The sequence below is a fragment of the Octopus sinensis genome, linkage group LG5, assembly GCF_006345805.1.
Source record: "Octopus sinensis linkage group LG5, ASM634580v1, whole genome shotgun sequence".
NCBI classification, from domain to species: domain Eukaryota; kingdom Metazoa; phylum Mollusca; class Cephalopoda; order Octopoda; family Octopodidae; genus Octopus; species Octopus sinensis.
Genome location: NC_043001.1, coordinates 86,765,812 through 86,787,687, shown reverse-complemented (window position 1 = coordinate 86,787,687; position 21,876 = coordinate 86,765,812). Strand labels below are relative to the sequence as shown.

The following is a 21,876-nucleotide window of genomic DNA, read 5'->3' as shown; positions in this document are numbered from 1 at the left end:
TTCCTTGTGCTAATATTTGTGCACATATTCAGTAACAGGGGAATTTTCTAAATTCATTCCAGGGCAGTACTTTTCTTGAATGGTAATGTACAGTGTTTTTGCGACAATGTTATGTCGCAGTGGGAGGTAGTACCTTGATGACATTTTTGGGCAGCTGCTAATTACGTGTGATGTCTTCCACAAAAATATGACATAATCTACATTTACAGTTGCATCTTTTAACTCCAAGGTTTTCACTCTCTCTTTTGTTGATTAGGCAAGTAGCAATCTCCTGTTCTTGGATTATAAATGCAAAGTCTTCGAAGTGTGATGTGATGCAGCGGTCACAAGACCAAGAGAGGCTTCGCTTTATGTCAATGTTACTATCTTCTTCAAGTCTTCGGAAAACATACCCACGCATGGTCCTTCTTTTAGTATGCTGAACCTTTCAACTCCAGATCTTCTTTGAAGATTTGGAGTTGTACAGGATGTCATCAGGAAGAAAGTGCATCCTTAGGAGATCACTTCATTCGTAAGATATTGTTTACTTCGCTTTTTAGCACTAAGTTTATTTATTAATTTTTGCTGCAGTTGTTAAGCATGTGCTGTCTGAGAGACTGTACGACATTCGAAGGCTGTTTGCACTGATAAACCTCTAGCTCCTTTAACACTTCTTAGGCAGAGCCTGTCGATATCACTATTTCAATGGAGATTTGCAGTTGATGTTAGAATCTTGTGGGTTTTAATGTCTATGGAGTGGATTTCTTCTACAGACAATATGCATGCATGTATGTATGTATGTATGTATGTATGTATGGAAGTATGTATGAATGTACGTATGTATACATATCTGTAAAAATATGCATGCACATATATTTTTACAAATATATATGCACACACACACCTTTACAGATATATATATATATATATATATATATATATATATATGCATGCACATACATGTATACATATACATACATATGTGCATGTATACATATATATACATATATTACATATATAAGATATATACAAATATATATAAGATATATACAAATATTGCACACCACAACTGATGCTTCTAAGAGAAAAGCTGGACCTAAGAAGCATCAGTTGTGGTGTGCAAGAGAGACGTTTGCGCTGGTATGGTCATGTGGCGAGAATGGATGAAGATAGTTGTGTGAAAAAGTGCCACACCCTAGCGGTTGAGGGAACCTGCGGAATATATATATGTATATAATATATATATTTCATTAATTTTGTCTGTACGGCTGGTATTCGCCGCCACTAGTGATGGTATTTTAATAGTACTATCACTCCCATATTTACTTATATAATATATAATATAATATATAAATATATATATATATATATATACACACACATACAAAAATACACACACACACACACATACATACATACACACACTCACGCACACACATAACACAGAAGCAAGTTCTAGGTAGTTTTAATTTTAACTGGATTTACTTTTGAAGACTGTTTAATGATTGTTGTGTTCCTGTTATAAGATGGTACTAACCACGTGGGGTAGGAGTAATTAAAGAGATAATAATCCATGCGGTATATCTTCCACAGTCTATTTATAGATGCAGGCGAAAGAGTTTTGAAATATTGCGCTGCCAAATCATTACCAGTTTGTGCAGTTCTGTAGGTGTCATTACGCGATGGAAATTTAACCGAGTGTTTCGGTGTCAAATCACGAAGAATAAAATGCGCATCTCTCTCCAATGTCTCGTATTTACCTATAAAATCATATTTTATCGAACACGGATGACACAAAGGACTAAAATGACCCCAATGATCATTTAAACTAACTCTCCGTGTTGACGCATCGATAAGATAATGCACAAACTCACTAAATTTAACCTTTGTTTTTCTCATGGAATTTTCACTCATTGAACGATTTCGATATCTTTTGAGAATAATGCGGCCAAATCTTTGGAAAAAGTATTCATTTTTTGAAGAGAGGATTTTGTTTCTGAAAGCAGAAACTAGTCTTTGAAATGGTTCTCGAACGAATAGAAATTTCTTGTACTTGCGCAAACGATATGTGATTCCTCCAGCTGATAGGTCACTGAGGTAAGTCAAATGCTTATCATAAGAATCATGGACATCCATAGCTCTCAGTTGAGACCCTTTCGTCGTATTGTAATATCCTGTTAACACAAGTAACACTCGCCGCCAATTAGTGCACGCAACTTTTGGAATTTGGCAATACATAAATCCGTGTGGATCGTCGACAAGAATACTGGAAAACTCGCTTTTCTTCATTTCACGTTTTCTGGGGAGTAAACCGAGTTTCTTGCAGGCTGATCTCAAAAAAGATTTTCTGTTCTGCTGATCTACCAAAAAGGCTTTGTGATCATCTTCTGTGAATTGAGCCTGCATGTAGAATTAAATTATGAAATATCAGACATTATAAATATAAGCATGAAATTATAAATATATTATTTGTATAAATACAAATATGAGTATATATGCAAACATGAAAGTTATCCTACGTAATCCAAACATATCCTATTTTATCCTATGTTATCCAAACGTCTGTAGCTAGCTTTTATATAATTTCTACATAATATTTTGCGTTATTTATATGAAGTAGGAAAGTGCGTAGTATTAGTTGAGACGTTCCTTACTAGGTGTGTTAATAACTTTGTACTTTTAGGAAACTGATTTTTGGATACGATAGAATCACTAATCTGCAACAATAATAAAGTCCTAATAATACTACAACAACGATATTAACCCGAACTCATTCATGGAAATATAATAAATACAATAAAACTACATGCGGATAAAATACGTAAATTCCTGTGTTAGTAAATCACCGTATTTCATAGCATATTAAACGCAATTCTTTCCAAAAATCATCCTAGGTCCTAAAATGCATTAAAACCATTTTTTCATGAATATGTGCTGCTGATATCTCTGTACGCCATTTATGTTATGAAAGGCAATACTAACAATGAATGAAAAGTGAAAATTAATATATCGAGACAAAAATAAGTGGAGAGTGACCTCCCTTCAAAGGCAGAAAGCGTGCTTAGAGTGATCTCCCCTCACATTTATCACTATTTTAAGCTGTGCAACTCTTTATGCGTGTAAGTGCTCGTGTGTGTGCGTGTGTGTGTGTAAGCTGATAAAATCTCACCAACTGTCACTCAGAGTTTCATGTAACCGTTCAATATATAATAGTTTATTCATTTATCTACTTATCTTATATTCCTTCTATCGAATTCTTCGACCAGTCACTCTACTTCATTCTCTTCCATTAAAACACACCCTTAATTTCTTCTTCTTTTTCTTACTCTCTTCTTACTCCCTCTTTCTTTTCCTTTTCTTTAGTTTCTTTTTCTTCTTTCTTTTCATCTTATTTCTCTCCCCTCCCCCATATTATATATTCTTTTCACTAACCATATATGATAGGAACTATATGTAGGTTTGAAAATTCAGTAATTTTCCCTGTTATAATTTGCCTGAAGAGCCTATGCAACCATAGGCAAAACTCAGAGGAACAAGAAACTGACGAGATCAAAATAACACGCACACACACACGCACACACGCGCGCGCGCACACACACGCAAACACAGATGTATGTGCGCGCGTGTGTGTATGTGTATGTATGTATGTATAAAATATATATATACATATCAGGATTTATATATATAAATGAGTACGTACTTACATGCATAGATACATGCGTAGATGCACACATACATATATGTATCTATAATTATGTATATATATATATATATATATATATATATGTGTGTGTGTGAATGTATGTATGTGAACATATTCATATCTTTATATATAAAAGTGAGGTTGTGTGTCTGTCTCCTACGATTTAGATTCCTAACTACTCCCACATTTTGCGGTGCAGTTTAACCAAAACCGGGTATCTTATAGTCGTGATTCATATCGAGCCCTTCTGGGTATTCGCGCGCGTCTACGATGAGTCTACGATTAAAAAAAAAATTTACCATAATTTTTTTCCATTTTAATGCATTTTTTCGCTATTATATAAGGGAAGTAACTCTCTAAAAATGTCAACGATTTAAAAAAAAAATTTACCATAATTTTTGTCCATTTTTAATGCATTTTTAAAACTATTTTTTGGCTATAACTCTCTAAAAATGCTTATATAGTTATTTCCCTTACAAACCCGAGCAACGCCGGGCGATACTGCTAGTATGTATATATATATATATATATATATATAAATATATGCATATATATTTACATATATATATACATATATATACACATATATATACCCATACATATATTCTCTTTTATTCTTATACTTGTTTCAGTAATTTTAACTGCAGCCATACTGGAGCACCGCCTTTATTCGAGCAAATCGATCCTAGGACTTATTTTTTGTAAGCCTAGTACTTATTCTATCGGTCTCTTTTGCCGAACCGCTAAGTTACACACTAGCATCGGTTGTCAAGCGATGTTGGACACACATACACAGACACAAACATATACACACATTCATATATATATATATATATATATATGTATATACACGAAGGAGTCATACCCAATGACTGGTGTAGCAGCATAATAGTCAACTGCTACAGAGATAAAGGTGATGCCCTAGATACAAATAATTACAGAGGTATCAAGCTGTTGGATCAGGTAATGAAGGTTACGGAGAGGGTCATAGCCCAACTAATTAGAGAGAGAGAGTTAGTTTAGATGAGATGCAGTTTGGGTTCGTGCCAGGGAAAAGTACCACTGATGCTATATTCCTCGTAAGGCAGCTGCAGGAGAAATACCTAGCCAAAGATAAGCCCCTATACCTGGCTTTTGTTGACATGGAGAAAGCCTTCGACAGGGTCCCCCGATCCCTTATCTGGTGGTCATTGAGGAAACTAGGGATAGATGAATGGTTAGTGAGAGCTGTGCGAGCCATGTACAGGGACGCTGCTAGTAAGGTGAGGGTTGGCAACGAGTACAGTGAAGAATTCCGGGTAGAGGTAGGGGTCCACCAAAGCTCAGCCCTCAGCCCCCTCCTATTTACCATAGTCCTCCAGGCAATAACGGAGGAATTCAAGACAGGATGCCCCTGGGAGCTCCTCTATGCTGATGACCTTGCTCTAATTGCTGAGTCTCTATCAGGACTGGAGGAGAAGTTTCAGGTGTAGAAGCAAGTATTAAAATCGAAGGGCCTTAGAGTCAATCTAGCTAAAACCAAAGTCCTAATAAGTAGTAAGGTAGACAAATCACAAATGCCTTCAGGTAGATGGCCCTGCTCGATCTGTAGAAAAGGTGTAGGTAGAAACTCTATAAGATGCACCAAGTGTAAGCTATGGACACATAAGAGGTGCAGCAATGTCAAAGGAAAGCTAATTAGGAAGATAGTTTTTGTATGTGGCAGATGCTCAGGAGCAATAAACACTGAAAATGCTCTGAGACAAATTTCTGCCACTTTCCAGGGAGAAAAACTAGAAATAGTTGATAGTTTCCGTTACCTAGGTGACTAAGTCAGTAGCGGGGGCGGGTGTGCTGAAAGTGTAAATGCTAGAGTAAGAATAGCTTGGGCAAAGTTCAGAGAGCTCTTACCTCTGCTGGTGACAAAAGGCCTCTCGCTCAGAGTAAAAGGCAGACTGTATGACGCGTGTGTACGAACAGCCATGCTACATGGCAGTGAAACATGGGCCGTGACTGCTGAGGATATGCGTAAGCTCGCAAGAAATGAAGCCAGTATGCTCCGATAGATGTGTAATGTCAGTGTTCATACTCGACAGAGTGTAAGTACCTTGAGAGAAAAGCTGGACCTAAGAAGCATCAGATGTGGTGTGCAAGAGAGACGTTTGTGCTGGTATGGTCATGTGACGAGAATGGATGAAGATAGCTGTGTTAAAAAGTGCCACACCCTAGCGGCTGAGGGAACCTGTGGAAGAGGCAGACCCAGGAAAACTAGGGACGAGGCGGCGAAGCATGACCTTCGAACTTTAGGTCTCACTGAGGAGATGACTAGAGACCGAGACCTATGGAAGTATGCTGTGCGTGAGAAGACTCGGCAGGACTAGTGAGACCATTACCCGTGGCCTCTACCTGGGATGTAGCCAGTCGACTTATGCATACCTTTCCTTCTTGGGACACAAAACTCCACTTGTGAAGACCCGTTGAGGCAAGTGGAAATCGGAAATCGAAATCAAATCAAATCAGAAATCAGAACCAAAATCGAAGTCGATCAACATCAATAGAAATTGCAGCTGCGATACCAGTGCCGGTGACACGTAAGCGTACCATCTGATAGTGGCCGTGGCCAGCGCCGCCCCGACTGGCCTCCGTGCCGGTGGCATGTAAAAAGCACCTTCCGATCGTGGCCGTTGCCAGCCTCGCCTGGCCCTCGTGCCGGTGGCACGTAAAAAGCACCACCCGACCGTGTCCGTTGCCAGCGCCGCCCCGACTGTCCTCCATGCCGGTGGCACGTAAAAAGCACCATCCGATCGTGGCCGTTGCCAGCCTCGCCTGGCCTCCGTGCCGGTGGCACGTAAAAAGCACCACCCGACCGTGTCCGTTGCCAGCGCCGCCCCGACTGGCCCCCGTGACGGTGGCATGTAAAAAGCACCACCTGACCGTGTCCGTTGCCAGTGCCGCCTCGACTGGCCTCCGTGCCGGTGGCACGTAAAAAGCACCATCCGATCGTGGCCGTTGCCAGCCTTGCCTGGCCCCGTGCCGGTGGCACGTAAAAAGCACCATCCGTCCGTGGCCGTTTGCCAGCCCCGTCTGGCACCTGTGCAGGTGGCACGTAAAAAGCACCCACTACACTCACGGAGTGGTTGGCGTTAGGAAGGGCATCCAGCCGTAGAAACACTGCCAGATCGGACTGGGCCTGGTGCAGCCTTCTGGCTTCACAGACCCCAGTTGAACCGTCCAACCCATGCTAGCATGGAAAGCGGACGCTAAATGATGATGATGATGATGATATATTCAGTTTCCGTCTACCAAATCTACTCATAAGGCTTTGGTCGGTCCGAGGGCTATAGTTGAAGACACTTGCCCAAGGTGTCACGCAGTGGACTGAACCCGGAACCATGTGGTTGGTAAGCAAGCTTCTTACCACACAGCCACTCCTGCGCCTGTATATACATACATACATACATACATACATACATACATGCATATATACATACATACATACATGCATGCATACATACATGCATATACATACATACATGCATATACATACATACATACACACACACACATATGTATATAGAGTAAAGTAGTCCCAGAATAATATTCACAAAGAATATCCATCTACACAAAATCCCTTCCTCTTCAATTTTCCTTTTATCAACAACTTTAGACAATTCCCCACTCTCAAATATTGGTCCTCTTCCTTCACTTTCCTTACATACTGACCAGTTTATTTCTTCAAACATATTTTAAAATATTAAAAAAAATTTTTTTAGTAGGTTTTTCCGGTTTCAGCACTCATTTAAAATTATATTTTCGGCGAGTTAACTTGGTATTTCTTAACGACCATCTAACATCCATATAATTAAGGTATCTTCAGCTAGATGAGTAGCTAGTGCTTCTCGTTGAGTAATCTATTACATCAGAGGATCTGCTAGCTAGAAAACACATGTAGCATGGATTTTACCTGCTCCACTCACTCAATTTGGATTTTTATTCGCATTTATAGCAATTCAAGTTGCTAACGGTGAGCTCTAAAATATCTTTTCAGCTTATCAAACATCGATATGGGAAAAACCTACAACTTTCGACGCCAATAAATTATTACTGCTCCTCAACGTTGTTTTTTTTTATACCTATCACAGACTGCTCGAATCTTACAAACTTCCTACACTTAGATCCTTGGATCTAATAATCACACACACACACACACACACACGCGCACACACAAAATTCAAAGGAAACAGAAAATGGAGAAATAAATATTGATGAACAGCAATTGAGTTACACCAACTGTTATTTATTAATTCAATACAAATAAACTGCATCCTTTCTAAATACCAAGTCCTATGATGGATGCCTTAAATGTGTTTAAATGTACACTGCATTTATATATATACTAGCAGAATTTCCCGGCGTTGCTCGGGGCTGAATTGCTTGAAAGTACTGTTAATGATTGCACTGAATTATGATGATTATTCAGGCAAATATTGATATAAGTTTACGGTGGGAGATAAGGACTTAACGATCAAACGTGTGCTATTGCATTGTTTTGGGGGAACCAAATTTCTGATGAGCATTATAGGGGCACCAACTTTAAGTTTGAGAAAGTGTGGTGGTAGTCCGGGATGCTCAAAGGAATTGAGTACCTCTATTGGATAGTTGATGACGTCCTCTGGGTCAGGAGTTGTATCGATAGACTGATATACATAGACTTCCCCAGGAATGAGTTTTAGCATTTCATCATTATATGGTGAACAGTTTATTCCTCGGGGCCAGTATAGCCTTTTGGCCAATCCAATCCATATTCTGATATTAGCTTGTAGATCTGGGAATGCTGCATCTCTGAGATCAGAAGGCGTCTTAACAATGGTACAAATGGAATCGATTTTCATCCCCTGGTATTTTGCCTTCGCCAAGTGCAAGGAGGGTGTGAGGAAATGCTGCTGATGTGATATTACGTCGCATATGAGCACGCATATTGGTGTGAAGTTTGAGAGTTACTTCCCTTTATTAAAAAAAATATGCATTAAAATGGAAAAAAATTATGGTAAATTATTTGCAAAATCATAGACTCATCGTAGACGCGCGCTAATACCCAGAAGGGCTCGATATGAATCACGACTATAAGATACCCGGTTTTGGTTAAGCTGCATCGCAAAATGTGGGAGTAGTTAGGAATCTAAATCGGAGTAGACAGACACACAACCTTTCTTTTATATATAAATATTTTCGTCCTAAAAAACTTTGTATGGATTGAATGATTACCTCTATGGAAATATATACACGCACATTATACATACATGTTTGTATAGATGAATATATAAATACATTTAAATATCTATATACACTTTTGGGCGATCTTTGTGCTACTTAGAGATAACTTTAGATCTTATTTTCGTCCTAAAATACTTTGTGCGGAGTGAAAGGTTACCTCTATGGAAATATATACACACACATTATACATACATCTGTGTATAGATGAATATATAAATACATTTAAATATCTATATACACTTTTGGGCGATCTTTCTGCTACTTGTATATACTTTAGATCTTATATTCGTCCTAAAAAACTTTGTATGGAGTGAAAGGTTACCTCTATGGAAATATATACACACACATTATACATACATCTGTGTATAGATGAATATATAAATACATTTAATATCTATATACACTTTTGGGCGATCTTTCTGCTACTTGGATATAGGTCTTATATTCGTCCTAAAAAACTTTGTATGGAGTGAAAGGTTACCTCTATGGAAATATATACACACACATTATACATACATCTGTGTATAGATGAATATATAAATACATTTAAATATCAATATACACTTTTGGGCGATCTTTCTGCTACTTGGATATAGGTCTTATATTCGTCCTAAAAAACTTTGTATGGAGTGAAAGGTTACCTCTATGGAAATATATACATACATCTGTGTATAGATGAATATATAAATACATTTAAATATCTATATACACTTTCGGGCGATCTTTCTGCTACTTGGATATAGGTCTTATATTCGTCCTAAAAAACTTTGTATGGAGTGAAAGGTTACCTCTATGGAAATATATACACACACATTATACATACATCTGTGTATAGATGAATATATAAATACATTTAAATATCTATATACACTTTTGGGCGATCTTTCTGCTACTTGGATATAGGTCTTATATTCGTCCTAAAAAACTTTCCTGTCACACACTCACGCACACGCACACACACACACACACACGCACCCTCACACACACACACACACGCACACACACGCACACACACACACTCACACACACGCACGTTAGCTGACAATTTTATTTATATATTTGCGTGTCTATGTGTGTAAAGAGGAAGTGGGAGGCAGAGTGAAAGAGTCAGTCACTACAGAAAGTGAATTACTTTCATTTTACTCGTTGCACACTGTGTGTGTGCGTTTGGGTGTGGTGTAAACCACACTAAGAGAAGCATTTGACTCATACACCAGAATGTGAGTTTTCTGTAAATTTTGCTTAATTGGGGTTGAAATTTAAAAAAGTGGACCTGGCAAAACCCGATGCATTCTACTCTTAAAAATGCTAGGTAAATTGTAATTGAAGAAATCCTATATTGTAGATTTCTATAAGTGACAAAGGGAGGCAGATAAAAAATCTGCCTTTTATAATAAGATATATATATATATATATATATATATATATATATATATATATAATATATATATATATATATGCTTTTCTTTTAATTATGAAATTATAAATACATTCAAACATCATTAAAACCTTGCTCAACATTTTGAAAAGTATCGCATTTACTTTTAATAGAAAAAAACACTGACACTGATTTTGAAGTTTTATCTCAGTAACCTTGGTCTGATTGTAAAATTTTTATTAAGTTTCCCAGACGTTTTATGCAATATTCGTTCATCTTGTGAAATCTACTTATTAATTGCTATGTAGGTTTGACTTAATGGTGTATTTTTGTAGCTTATAAGTAAAAATCTTTATGTTTGATTGCTGTTCAAACAACTTATCACGATGTCTTCATATTTCACAAAGACACACTATTAAACCACACTCTCAGTTCCACTCCCATGTGGCACCTAAAATATGAGTCATATATATAAAAAAAACTCCGCATTTTTTAAATCCTGATGAGAGTTACTTAGTAAAAACATGGAAGTCGTGTATATCCTCCTTGTAATGAGAACCCGCGCACACGCATGCACACTCTCATATAACAACAGTATCACATAAACAATTATGGTAATTTATAATTTCAGTTTCTCTGGTGCATTGAGTGCTTTCCTGTTTTATGAACCACGCTTAATCCTGTGCATGTGTGTGTGTATTTGAATTTTAGAATATAAAGAATTTTAGATTTAAAAACTCCCGAAAGAATCTATAGATCTGACAACTGAAGGACATTACAGAGATGTACTTGCATAGCGAGTGACTTGATCTGAGATCGTGTGCTGGAACGAAAACAATTGCAGCGTGGAAGGTGTTTATAAACCATTTAAGAAACACACAAAAAGTGTTAGATTTACTTCAACATTTAAATTTAATTTGTCAAAATATTTTCGTCGCTTTGAGACCGTGACCTGTTCACTGACAAAATATGTCGCGGTCTTAAAACGAAAATATTTTGACAAATTAAATTTAAATGTTGAAGTGAATCTAACAGTTTTTGTGTGTTTCTTAAATGGCTTATAAACACTTCCACGCTGCAACTGAAAGACAGCCATTCTGAAATTGTTATCATTTATTCCGATGGTCTCAGAACTTCGCTCTTCTCAATTTTGACTGCAAGATATATGAGCGGATCAGCAACCCATCCAATTACACTCCAGTTACACATTTCATTCTTAATCTCAAATAACATATTACCTGCTCTAATCTATTAGTTAACGCTATGTTCGATCACCATAAATATCTGTCCCCAGCCTTTTAAAATTTTTTTATTATCTTTTTTTCACAAATAATTAGTCAAACCACTAATAGAAACATGCGGTTCGGCAAGAAAGACTAATAGAATAGGTACTGGGGCTCGATCCATTCAACTAAAAATTCGTCAAGACGGTGCCCCAGCATGGCCGTAGACTATGATTAAAATAAGTAAAAGATAAAAGATAAATGTTCGTTAAGAAACTAAATCAAAAATCGATGCTTACCTGAGGGTCATCTCCATCATCTGTAATTAAAGAAGACAAATTATAATTAATGTTATTTTTCACATAACCATTAATAATATTGTCAACATCATCTCAAACATTACCACGAATTTTGAATCAATGAGGACTAACACCACCACCACCACATCCACCACAACCACCACGACAATCACCACCACCGCCGCCGCCGCCACTACCATCACCACGGTCATTATATCAACCTAACCAACCAACCAACAACCAAATCAATTTTGGCCGTCGTTTTCCCTAGCAAGAAGCAGAATTTCAAGGAAGCACACTGTTCCTTCGATTCAGCCATCGCAAACATCGACGAATTGGGGAGAAGCATTGCAAAATAAAAATGCACCACATGGCAGTACGACTTCAGTCGATAACACTGGTCGGCAGACTGATACCCGAGGGTTGCATCAAGTGGCTTCTAGCGGCAGAAGTCTGAACTACATCAGGCTTTTTCCCGAGAGAACGTTTCCGATTACCTTTGGGCACCTCCTCGTATAACCGCCAACATAGGCATCATCAGTATCGTAGGAATATGCACTATCTTATATAAGTAACATAACAAGCATTATTAATACCACATCACAGGTATTATCAACATAATCACCAATGGCATTATCAATATCTACACTAATATATTCTGTAGCTTAGCCACCAAACATTACTCTAAAACCACCCGCCAAAACAAGCTTTCTTTACTTCCTCTACATACAACTCACGAACCATCAATATCAGAATCACCACGACCTTACACACTCACTCAATCTTAGAGCTAAACCCCAACACAATGTCCAGTTCATGACTATCCTATTTCTTCTACCTTCAGTTATAACATATCCAGGTCTATATTATCCAAAATATCATTCCTTTTCCAAGACAAAATGTCTATCTGAAGATTTTACTGTTACATTTTAGCTAGAAGCCACCGTTTAAACATTTCTTAATCAACTGGATTACACATAATTATATTTCTATGATTTCTTGATACATGTTCATTCATCAAATATCAATGATACCGTGTGTCATGAATGAAAAATTTGGGTATAATCTTATCCATTTGACATTAAATTCTTACATAGTGGATCTACTTATTTTCTTGTAAATGAAGCCATGCTGGTTACGTAAACGAAAAATTTATCGTTTTTACTGAAACAGTTTGCAAAGAAAATTATTTGCTTCCAACCGGAATCTGGCCGCCAAATATAACTGCACAACACACTAATGTATTATTGTTATTCTATCGTAGGCGGCTGACATTTTTCTACAGACTTTGACTAATAGATGTTTGAATTATACATTAACCGCATTGTTCTCGTTAATCTAGCAGGGTCTGCGAAGTGCATGGACGCAACCTTTCCTCTTCTGGCTGTTTTATATTAAAACCGAATTTGGTGACAGTTTTTCAGGAAAAAATCCAAACATCTACTATCCTGAAATAGCATGTTCTCTCAATATATTACATTGCACAGTAAACTTTATAGAAAGCATCATAAGTCAAAATAAATAAATCGCTGAACTAAACTTCATCAGTGGTGAATGCGATGTGTTAAACATATTAGTTAGGTGGTCAATATTAGGTCGAGAAGTAACGATGAATTTGTGAGCATAATTGACAGATAATTTATTTATGGGAGCATTTTAGTCGCGCACGAGATGAAAGATCTAGGTCAATAATTACACAGCACCATCTTGTGTTCTGAAAGTGGAACTTGCTTGTGGTGATGACCTCTTTTAGCATTTACATTCAACTGCACCTTCCTAGCATTATTCTATATATAGCAAATATGGTGCCACATACACACACACACACATATATATATATACAATCATGTATATATACCTACCTACCTACATACATACCTACATACATACATACATACATACATACATATATATATACTTACACATACATGTGTTTGTGCAGAGTATATGAACAAATACTTGTTGTTAGGCAGTGAGGCAAGGGAAATAACTGAAGTGGCCCAATGACATAAATGTATATAATTCACAAAAATGGTAATATACAGTATGACATGCGCATAAAATTATTAATGAACGGAAATCTGACTTTTTTTGAGAAAGAGACAGAAAAATCAACGAAAAACCAAAGAAGAAGAGAGTAATTGTTAGAATCCTGTCTAAGAAAAGAGAGACGATTTCAAGCCATTAAGAATTAATTTGTAGAAAAATTAATTTTCAAAACACTACTACAAGCATGTTTTGGTTTTATATGTCTTCATCGGTGAATTGAAGTCTTCAGAAACTTGTTTTGATCAATATGTGTTGATTTGAAAAGGTCGAAAAACAGCTGAGATTATTTTTGTGCACTCCATTCAGAGTATGTAATGTAATTTTATTATCATAACATAAAATGACTGTTGAAGAGGAGTGGCGTGAAGATATCAAACACAAAAAGAGCATCGTATGTTGAATACACACACACAAGGGTGTGCAGAAAAGTTCCTGGTACTAAGGTTATCATGAAAAGCCCGGATGGCGGCCCAACTTCCAGATTTCTTTTACATGACTTACGAAAACTGAAGGGCTGCTGCAATAAGTATGTGAATCTGAGAAGGGAATATGTTGCATAAAATCATAATTAACTGATCTTTCTGTATTTTCTTTCACCCGAAGCCAGGAACTCTTCAACAACCCCTCGTGTGTGTGTGTGTATATATATACACTAATCTTTTTTAACCCCAGGAGGACACGTCCTCCAGCTCCGTATGGAACAGCCATGTTGTAGTGGCAACAAACATTTACTTTTCAGTAGAGTTACTACTTATGTCTCTTATAGAGAGTTTACAATCAGTTACTTGGCTTGTTTTATATATATATAATATATATATATATATATACACAAGTATATATATATCATCATCATCATCATCGTTTAGCGTCCGTTTTCCATGCTAGCATGATATATATATACATATATATATATATATATATATATATTATATATATATATATATATATATAATATATATATATACAAATATATATATATATATTATATATATATATATATATACAAATATATACATATATATATACATATATATACACAAATATATATATATATATATATATCTATATATATATATATATATATACAAATATATACAAATATATATATATATATACAAATATATACATATACAAATATATATATATATAATATATACATATACAAATATATATATATATACATATACAAATATAATATATATACATATACAAATATAAATATACAATATATATATATATACATATACAATATAAATATATACATATACAAATATATATATATATATACAATATATATATATATATATATATACAAATACATATATATATACACATACATACATACATACATACATACATACATATATATATATATATATATATAATATATATATATATATATATATATATATATACAAATTGAGATAGGGGTTGTAAATGCAAACCTTTATGGGATAACATATATCCAATATACTGCTAGTGAAGTACCCAACAAAGTTAATACATAAATGTTAATGAATGCGATGCAATCAATTCATTTACTGTATTATATGGGCAAAGGTAAAATGATTTACCACAAATTAATAATACAAGATAAGAAAATGGAGAAATACATCTAAATCAAATATCAATTACCAGATAATACTCAATCACATACTTTATTAAACCACCACATAAGAGACTGTAGAGTTAAATATAAAAAGCAGAACAAATCAGTGTACATAAAGGAATGTACATAAAAAAGTGTACATAAAAGAGTAATGTTGTATAATAAGTAGAATATATATAAAAGTGAATATAAATACAAGTAAATATAAATATAAGTATATTTATATTTACTTGTATATAAAAGAGTAATGTTGTATAATAAGTAGAATATATATAAAAGAGAATATAAATACAAGTAAATATAAATATACTTATATTTATATTTACTTGTATTTATATTCTCTTTTATATATATTCTACTTATTATACAACATTACTCTTTTATGTACACTTTTTTATGTACATTCCTTTATGTACACTGATTTGTTCTGCTTTTTATATTTAACCTTACAGTCTCTTATGTGGTGGTTTAATAAAGTATGTGATTGAGTATTATCTGGTAATTGATATTTGATTTAGATGTATTTCTCCATTTTCTTATCTTGTATATATATATATACATATATAAATGGCGGTGCCCCAGCATGGCCACAGCTCGTGAGCTGAAACTAAATGAAATATATATGTATATATATATATGTGCGTGTGTGTGTGTATGCACACTGAGTTTGTCTCTTTCACACACACACATGTACACACACGGGCACACCATAGCCTGTGGTGTGTCCGTGTGTGTGTGTATGTGTTTGTTTGTGCGTGTGTACTTTGTTATAGCGTACTTTGTTATAGCCTCTCGTTCGGTGTGCAGTTGTGAATAAACGATGGTAGGGAAGAAAAACAGAAAGAAGCGAAAAAAAACCCCACAAGATTACGATCGCTATATTTTTGTTTTCTTTCTTCATTTTATTTTGTTTTATTACATTCTGTGTGTTTATTTGTTTTATAATCCAAATTGATTTCTGGTAAACGATTGAGGAAACGGTAAAGCATTTTTAAATGTTTATTAATAAATAACAGATGTGACATGGATTTATTTAAGGAAATATAAATTAGGGCAGCTGAAAATATATAAAATGTTGTAGAGTTTACAGTACTACGACTTCCTCAGTTATTTATTCTTGTCTCTCTATATCAATATCGCCCAGTAAAGTAGACATCAAGAATTCTTGAAGAGTTTGCGTTTGAGTCTACCAGCAGAAAGATTACCGGTTTGTATCATGTTACGACTGCTTTCGTTTACAAATACACCTAATTTTCAATAGTGCAGTCTGCATAGTCTTTATTCAGTTCCATCAGGTTGTTTATCTCACAGACATTGAGCAATTTAAGTTTTGTTTCTACCAGTATAACCCCACCACAAAAAAAAAACAAAAAAAAAACACTAAGAGTACATAACAGATAATTTGCTGATACTTCGAAACCAGGCCTCATCAAATTCCAGCTAAATTTCCGAGCGACTACTGTAAGAGGTAGATAACTACCTCTTGTCACTTCTGTTTTACTTACAGCAAAATCCAAGCTTATGCTTTAAAAATCGTTGACGTCGCGAAATTCAATGGTACGTACTTCCCTGGAGTCGAAACAATAATGATAGCTCTTAAGCAGCTGGTGATAGATGTATATGTTTAATGTTCATGTTTTCTGTGAATTTTATATATCTAGCTTTCTCGTTGTTCTAAGTTGTCCTTCATTCTCGTTGGGTTCTTGGTTTCTTGATTTATGGTATTTTATTGTATATATTATACCATAAATTGATCTTGCGTGATTGTCCCTCATTGAGATTCTAATTACGGTTAGGGTAATACTTATTTAGGGTTTCTAATTTAGGAAAGTTTTGTTGCATGTCTACGTACAAGAAGGAATCCAGAGCCGAACCATCAAGCAACCGACATATATAATTTACTCAAACAGATACTAAAATGTCTTAGAAGACGCATCAGGTACATTTTTAATCAGCATTCTGACCTCTCAATGCATCTATACACACATGTTCGATATTTGCTCCCCTTTTATTACTAGTTTTCATATTTGATCTGAAAATGTGAATAATGAACTGTAAATGAACTGTGAAAATGAACTGTATATCTACACTAATGTGCCAAAAATTAAATCGACTTTTTCAGCAACTTATGCAAACACCTGCCGTATCATGACGAAAGCTTGTGCAGATTACAGGAAGGTGAAATTTGAGCAATAGTTTTATCAAAGAAAAGAACTTATCCAAATTTTGAATTGCATTTTTAGGAACTGTATACCACAAATGTAAAAATAACTTCAGATTCCAGATACGACCAGACGTATCAAGTTAATTATGAGGAAGTATATAATTGTTATCTTATGTAACAAAATTATACAGAAGATTAGATTTGCACAAAACTACGACCAAGCTGCATACCAATTGTAGAGCTATTGCATACAAAATTAAATAAAGTGGCAAGGTTTATTAGTTTATTTTTCTTTATTCTACACAGTTCTAGAAATTTGTGAAAGTGAGAGCGAATTACTCTGTGCATATACAGATGGATGTGGGCTTATACATGCACTCATATTATTTTTAATATATGCAACTATGAGTGGTTATTCTTTACATATGCGTGTTTATTTGTACATGCATGCTTATGGATACTATAACAAGGATTAAGAGTGGCTTGATCTATTCGACTTGAATCATAGATTATGGTGAAGTGCATCGTTTCTAAGCTGGACACGATATATACATATACATAGATACATACATACATACACACACACATACACACACACACACACACACACACACACACACACATATATGATATATATATATTGATATATATACATATACATGATATATAATATATATATATATATATATATATATATATATATATATATATAGATAAGAAAGTTGGTTTGTGAAAGCACATGGTTGAATATATTGAAAATAGTAAAAAGTGAAAAAACTACAGAAGGCTTAAAGGTTAAAAAATATATATATTTGCGTCAATATGTCTGAAGAATATTAAAAAAAATGTTTTCTTACAATGACATAGTTTAGAAGAAAGACCGGTTTCGCGTTTAGCTTTTCAAATTTCTTACGACGTTATGTTTATGTTTATATATATATATATATATATACACATACGATTCAAGTCGAATAGATCAAGTGATTTCGAATCCTTGCTATAGTAACCATATGAATGGCGCTAGAACTGGTTAGCACCAACTTACATAGGGTCTTATAATGTATAATACTGAAGTCAAACCAAGTAATGATATTTTGAATAGCATTTAATACGTACGTTTCAGATAATTGCGCAATAAATTATGTATTGTTTAGTTTTCAGTCTTAGTTAGGCCGAAGTTACAATAGAAAAAACTCACTCAAGGTATCGCGCACCCAGGGGAATACATACGCATATACATACATACAAACATATACAGACACAAGCGTAAGCATATATATACATATACCTACATATGTATGTATGTATGTATGTATGTATGTATGTATGTATGTATGTATGTATGTATGTATGTATATATATATATATATATATATATATATATATATATATAAATCCAAAACACCGAACAAGAAAGTAACGGGTGACAATGAAAACATACCAGCAGATGGACGATACAAAGATGAACAGGAAAACCAGGGAGGAACATTCGTGGCTTTCTATTCATCAGTCAAGCCTCCAATTATCACTACAGTGTCGGACTGTTACACTTGAGACTGTTCAAAATTGGTTGGCTCCAAAAATCTAAGCTAGGGGCATTAAATGTTTGGAACAAAGCGGGAGAATATGTGCGACAACACAGACAAAAGTGTATATATATAATATACATACGCATATATATGCATATCTGTATCTCTCTCTCTCTCTCTCTATATATATATATATTTTTTTTTTTTCTAGTTTCAGCTCAGAGCTGCGGCCATGCTGATGCACCGCCGTTTTGTGCTACACTGTTATTACGACGAACCTCGTCTAATATGTGGCACTTGGTGAAGAATGCAGTTTGATACAGCTACTCTCATTTGCACCTCTTGCCGTGAGGTAGGTTCATCTGGGACTCTTGACAGGAAGATGTCCAGCTTTGATTTAAAAACCGCTACATCTATTTTGTGCAAGTTCTTCAGACTCTTTGGGAGAATATTAAAAAGCTGTGGGCCCTTGAAACCAGGCTGTTGCAGAAGCTGGTCCTGAAGCGTGATGCATTGCTGGATCTTTGGCACTATGCAGTGTCGTCCCGTTCTAGCATTGGTGTAGCTTACAATGCCAAATTTGGCACAATTCCTTCCAGGATCTTCCAGACATATATTAACTGCATACCTCTCCTTCCCGTCTTCTCTCCAGGGAGTAGAGTCTTAGCTGTTTCAACCTTTCCCAGTAGCTGAGCTGTTGCAAAGAGACGATCTTCTTTGTGAATCTTCTCTGGATTGCTTCAAGGTCCGCTGTTAATTTTACACTGGTGGGTGACCATAGCTGTGAGCAGTAATCCAGGCGACTGAGACGAATGTCCGCCAGAGGACCATCATGGTTTCCTTATCTCTGGTTCTGAATGTTCTTAGGATCCACCCCCAGTCGTCTGCACTTTGTCGCCATCCTGGTAATGTGCACTGGAAAGAGGTATCATCACTCATGTCGATACCCAGGTCCCTCACAGACTTAGGCTCTGGGATTGAAATTCCCTGTGGACCAGGTGTATCCTGTAAGTTTAATATCAGTTTTGGATGCTGGTAGTGCAGGGCCTGGAATTTTTCAGCATTAAACTGCATATTATTATCCTCACCCATCTGTAGATGAGTCCAACTCCTGCTGCAGGTGTGCAACATCGCTTGGGTTCTGTATTTTCTGCGAAACTTTCGGTATCGTCTGCATAGCTGGCCAGAGTGGCTATCCGGGCATTTGAGGGCATATCTGAGAGGGCCACTATAAAAGCAGTGGTCCCAAGACAGTGCCCTGTGGAACACCGCTCACTATATATATATATATATATGTAATATATATTATATATATATATATATATATATAATATATATATATTATATATATCTATAGATATATATATATATATACAAGATAAGAAAATGGAGAATACATCTAATCAAATAATCAATTACCAGATATCAATTACTCAATATCATTACTAAATATCAATTACTCAATCACATACTTTATTAAACCACCATATAAGAGACGTAGGGTTAAATATAAAAACAGAACAAATCAGTGTACATAAAGGAATGTACATAAAAAAAAGTGTACATAAAAGAGTAATTTTGTATAATAAGTAGAATATATATAAAAGAGAATAAAATACAATAAATAAAATATAGCTTAACCTACAGTCTCTTATTTGGTGGTTTAATAAAGTATGTGATTGAGTATTATCTGGTAATTGATATTTGATTTAGATGTATTTCTCCATTTTCTTATCTTGTTATTATTATTATTTGTGGTAAATCATTTTACCTTTGCCCATATCATACAGTAAAGAATTGATTGCATCGCAATCCTTAACATTTATGTATTAACTTTGTTGGGTGACTCACTACAATTATATTGGATATACGTTATCCCATAGAGGGTTGCATATATATATGTATATAATATATTATATATATATATATATATATATATTATATATATAATATATATATATATATAATATATATTATATATATCTACATATATATACATATATATATATATATATGTATATATATATATATAATACATATATATTATACATATATATACATATATATAATACATAACATATATATAATACATATTATACATATTATATTGGTCTCTGGAAGTTACTGAAATGGATTAAGTGTTTATCCTGACAGACAGATCTCAACATGTTGTAAGTTGAAGGGGTAAAATCAAGCCACCCAAAGTCAGTAGTGGCGTTCCGCAAGGCACTGTGCTGGGCCCACTTCTTTTCATCATTACATAATGACATTAATGACATCATCAATCACAGCAACATAAAAATCTTTGCAGATGACTCCAAGCTACAGAAGGTCATAAATGAGGCGAGTGACCGGACATGCCTTCAGCAGATCTACTGGCTGTTATCCAATGGGCAAAAAAACAATATGCTGCTGAACAAGATAAATTTGAGCTATCCACTTGGAAAAGAGATGCCCTGAACTCCCATACTCCCTTCCTTCAGTGAAACTCTCCGGCGTCCAACAACATCAGAGACTTGGGAGTAATTGTGGACAACAACGTAAGCTGGGCCACTCATATAAACACCAAGTTGACATGGCCCGCAGAATTGTGTTCCTGGATTCGCAGAACTTTCCATCGAGAGATATCCCACCATTATCCTTCTCTTCTCCACTTTGCCCGACCCCCCCCTTTAATACTGTTTCCACTG

General features: G+C 35.2%; 1 protein-coding gene across 4 annotated transcripts in view; it reads right to left on the bottom strand.

Annotated features, from left to right (window-relative positions):
• Positions 1-1,118: 1,118 nt before the first annotated feature.
• LOC115212208 (carbohydrate sulfotransferase 11-like) overlaps positions 1,119-21,876 on the bottom strand; it is a 99,002-nt gene continuing 78,244 nt past the window's right edge. For all 4 annotated transcript variants that reach the window (XM_036502862.1, XM_036502860.1, XM_036502863.1 and 1 more), the window contains 2 exons: positions 11,836-11,855; positions 1,119-2,379 (listed from right to left, as the gene is read on the bottom strand). In XM_036502862.1, coding sequence (XP_036358755.1) covers positions 1,435-2,379; positions 11,836-11,855 — 965 coding nt within the window. In that variant the 3' untranslated portion in view covers positions 1,119-1,434. The remainder of the gene's footprint in view (positions 2,380-11,835; positions 11,856-21,876) is intronic.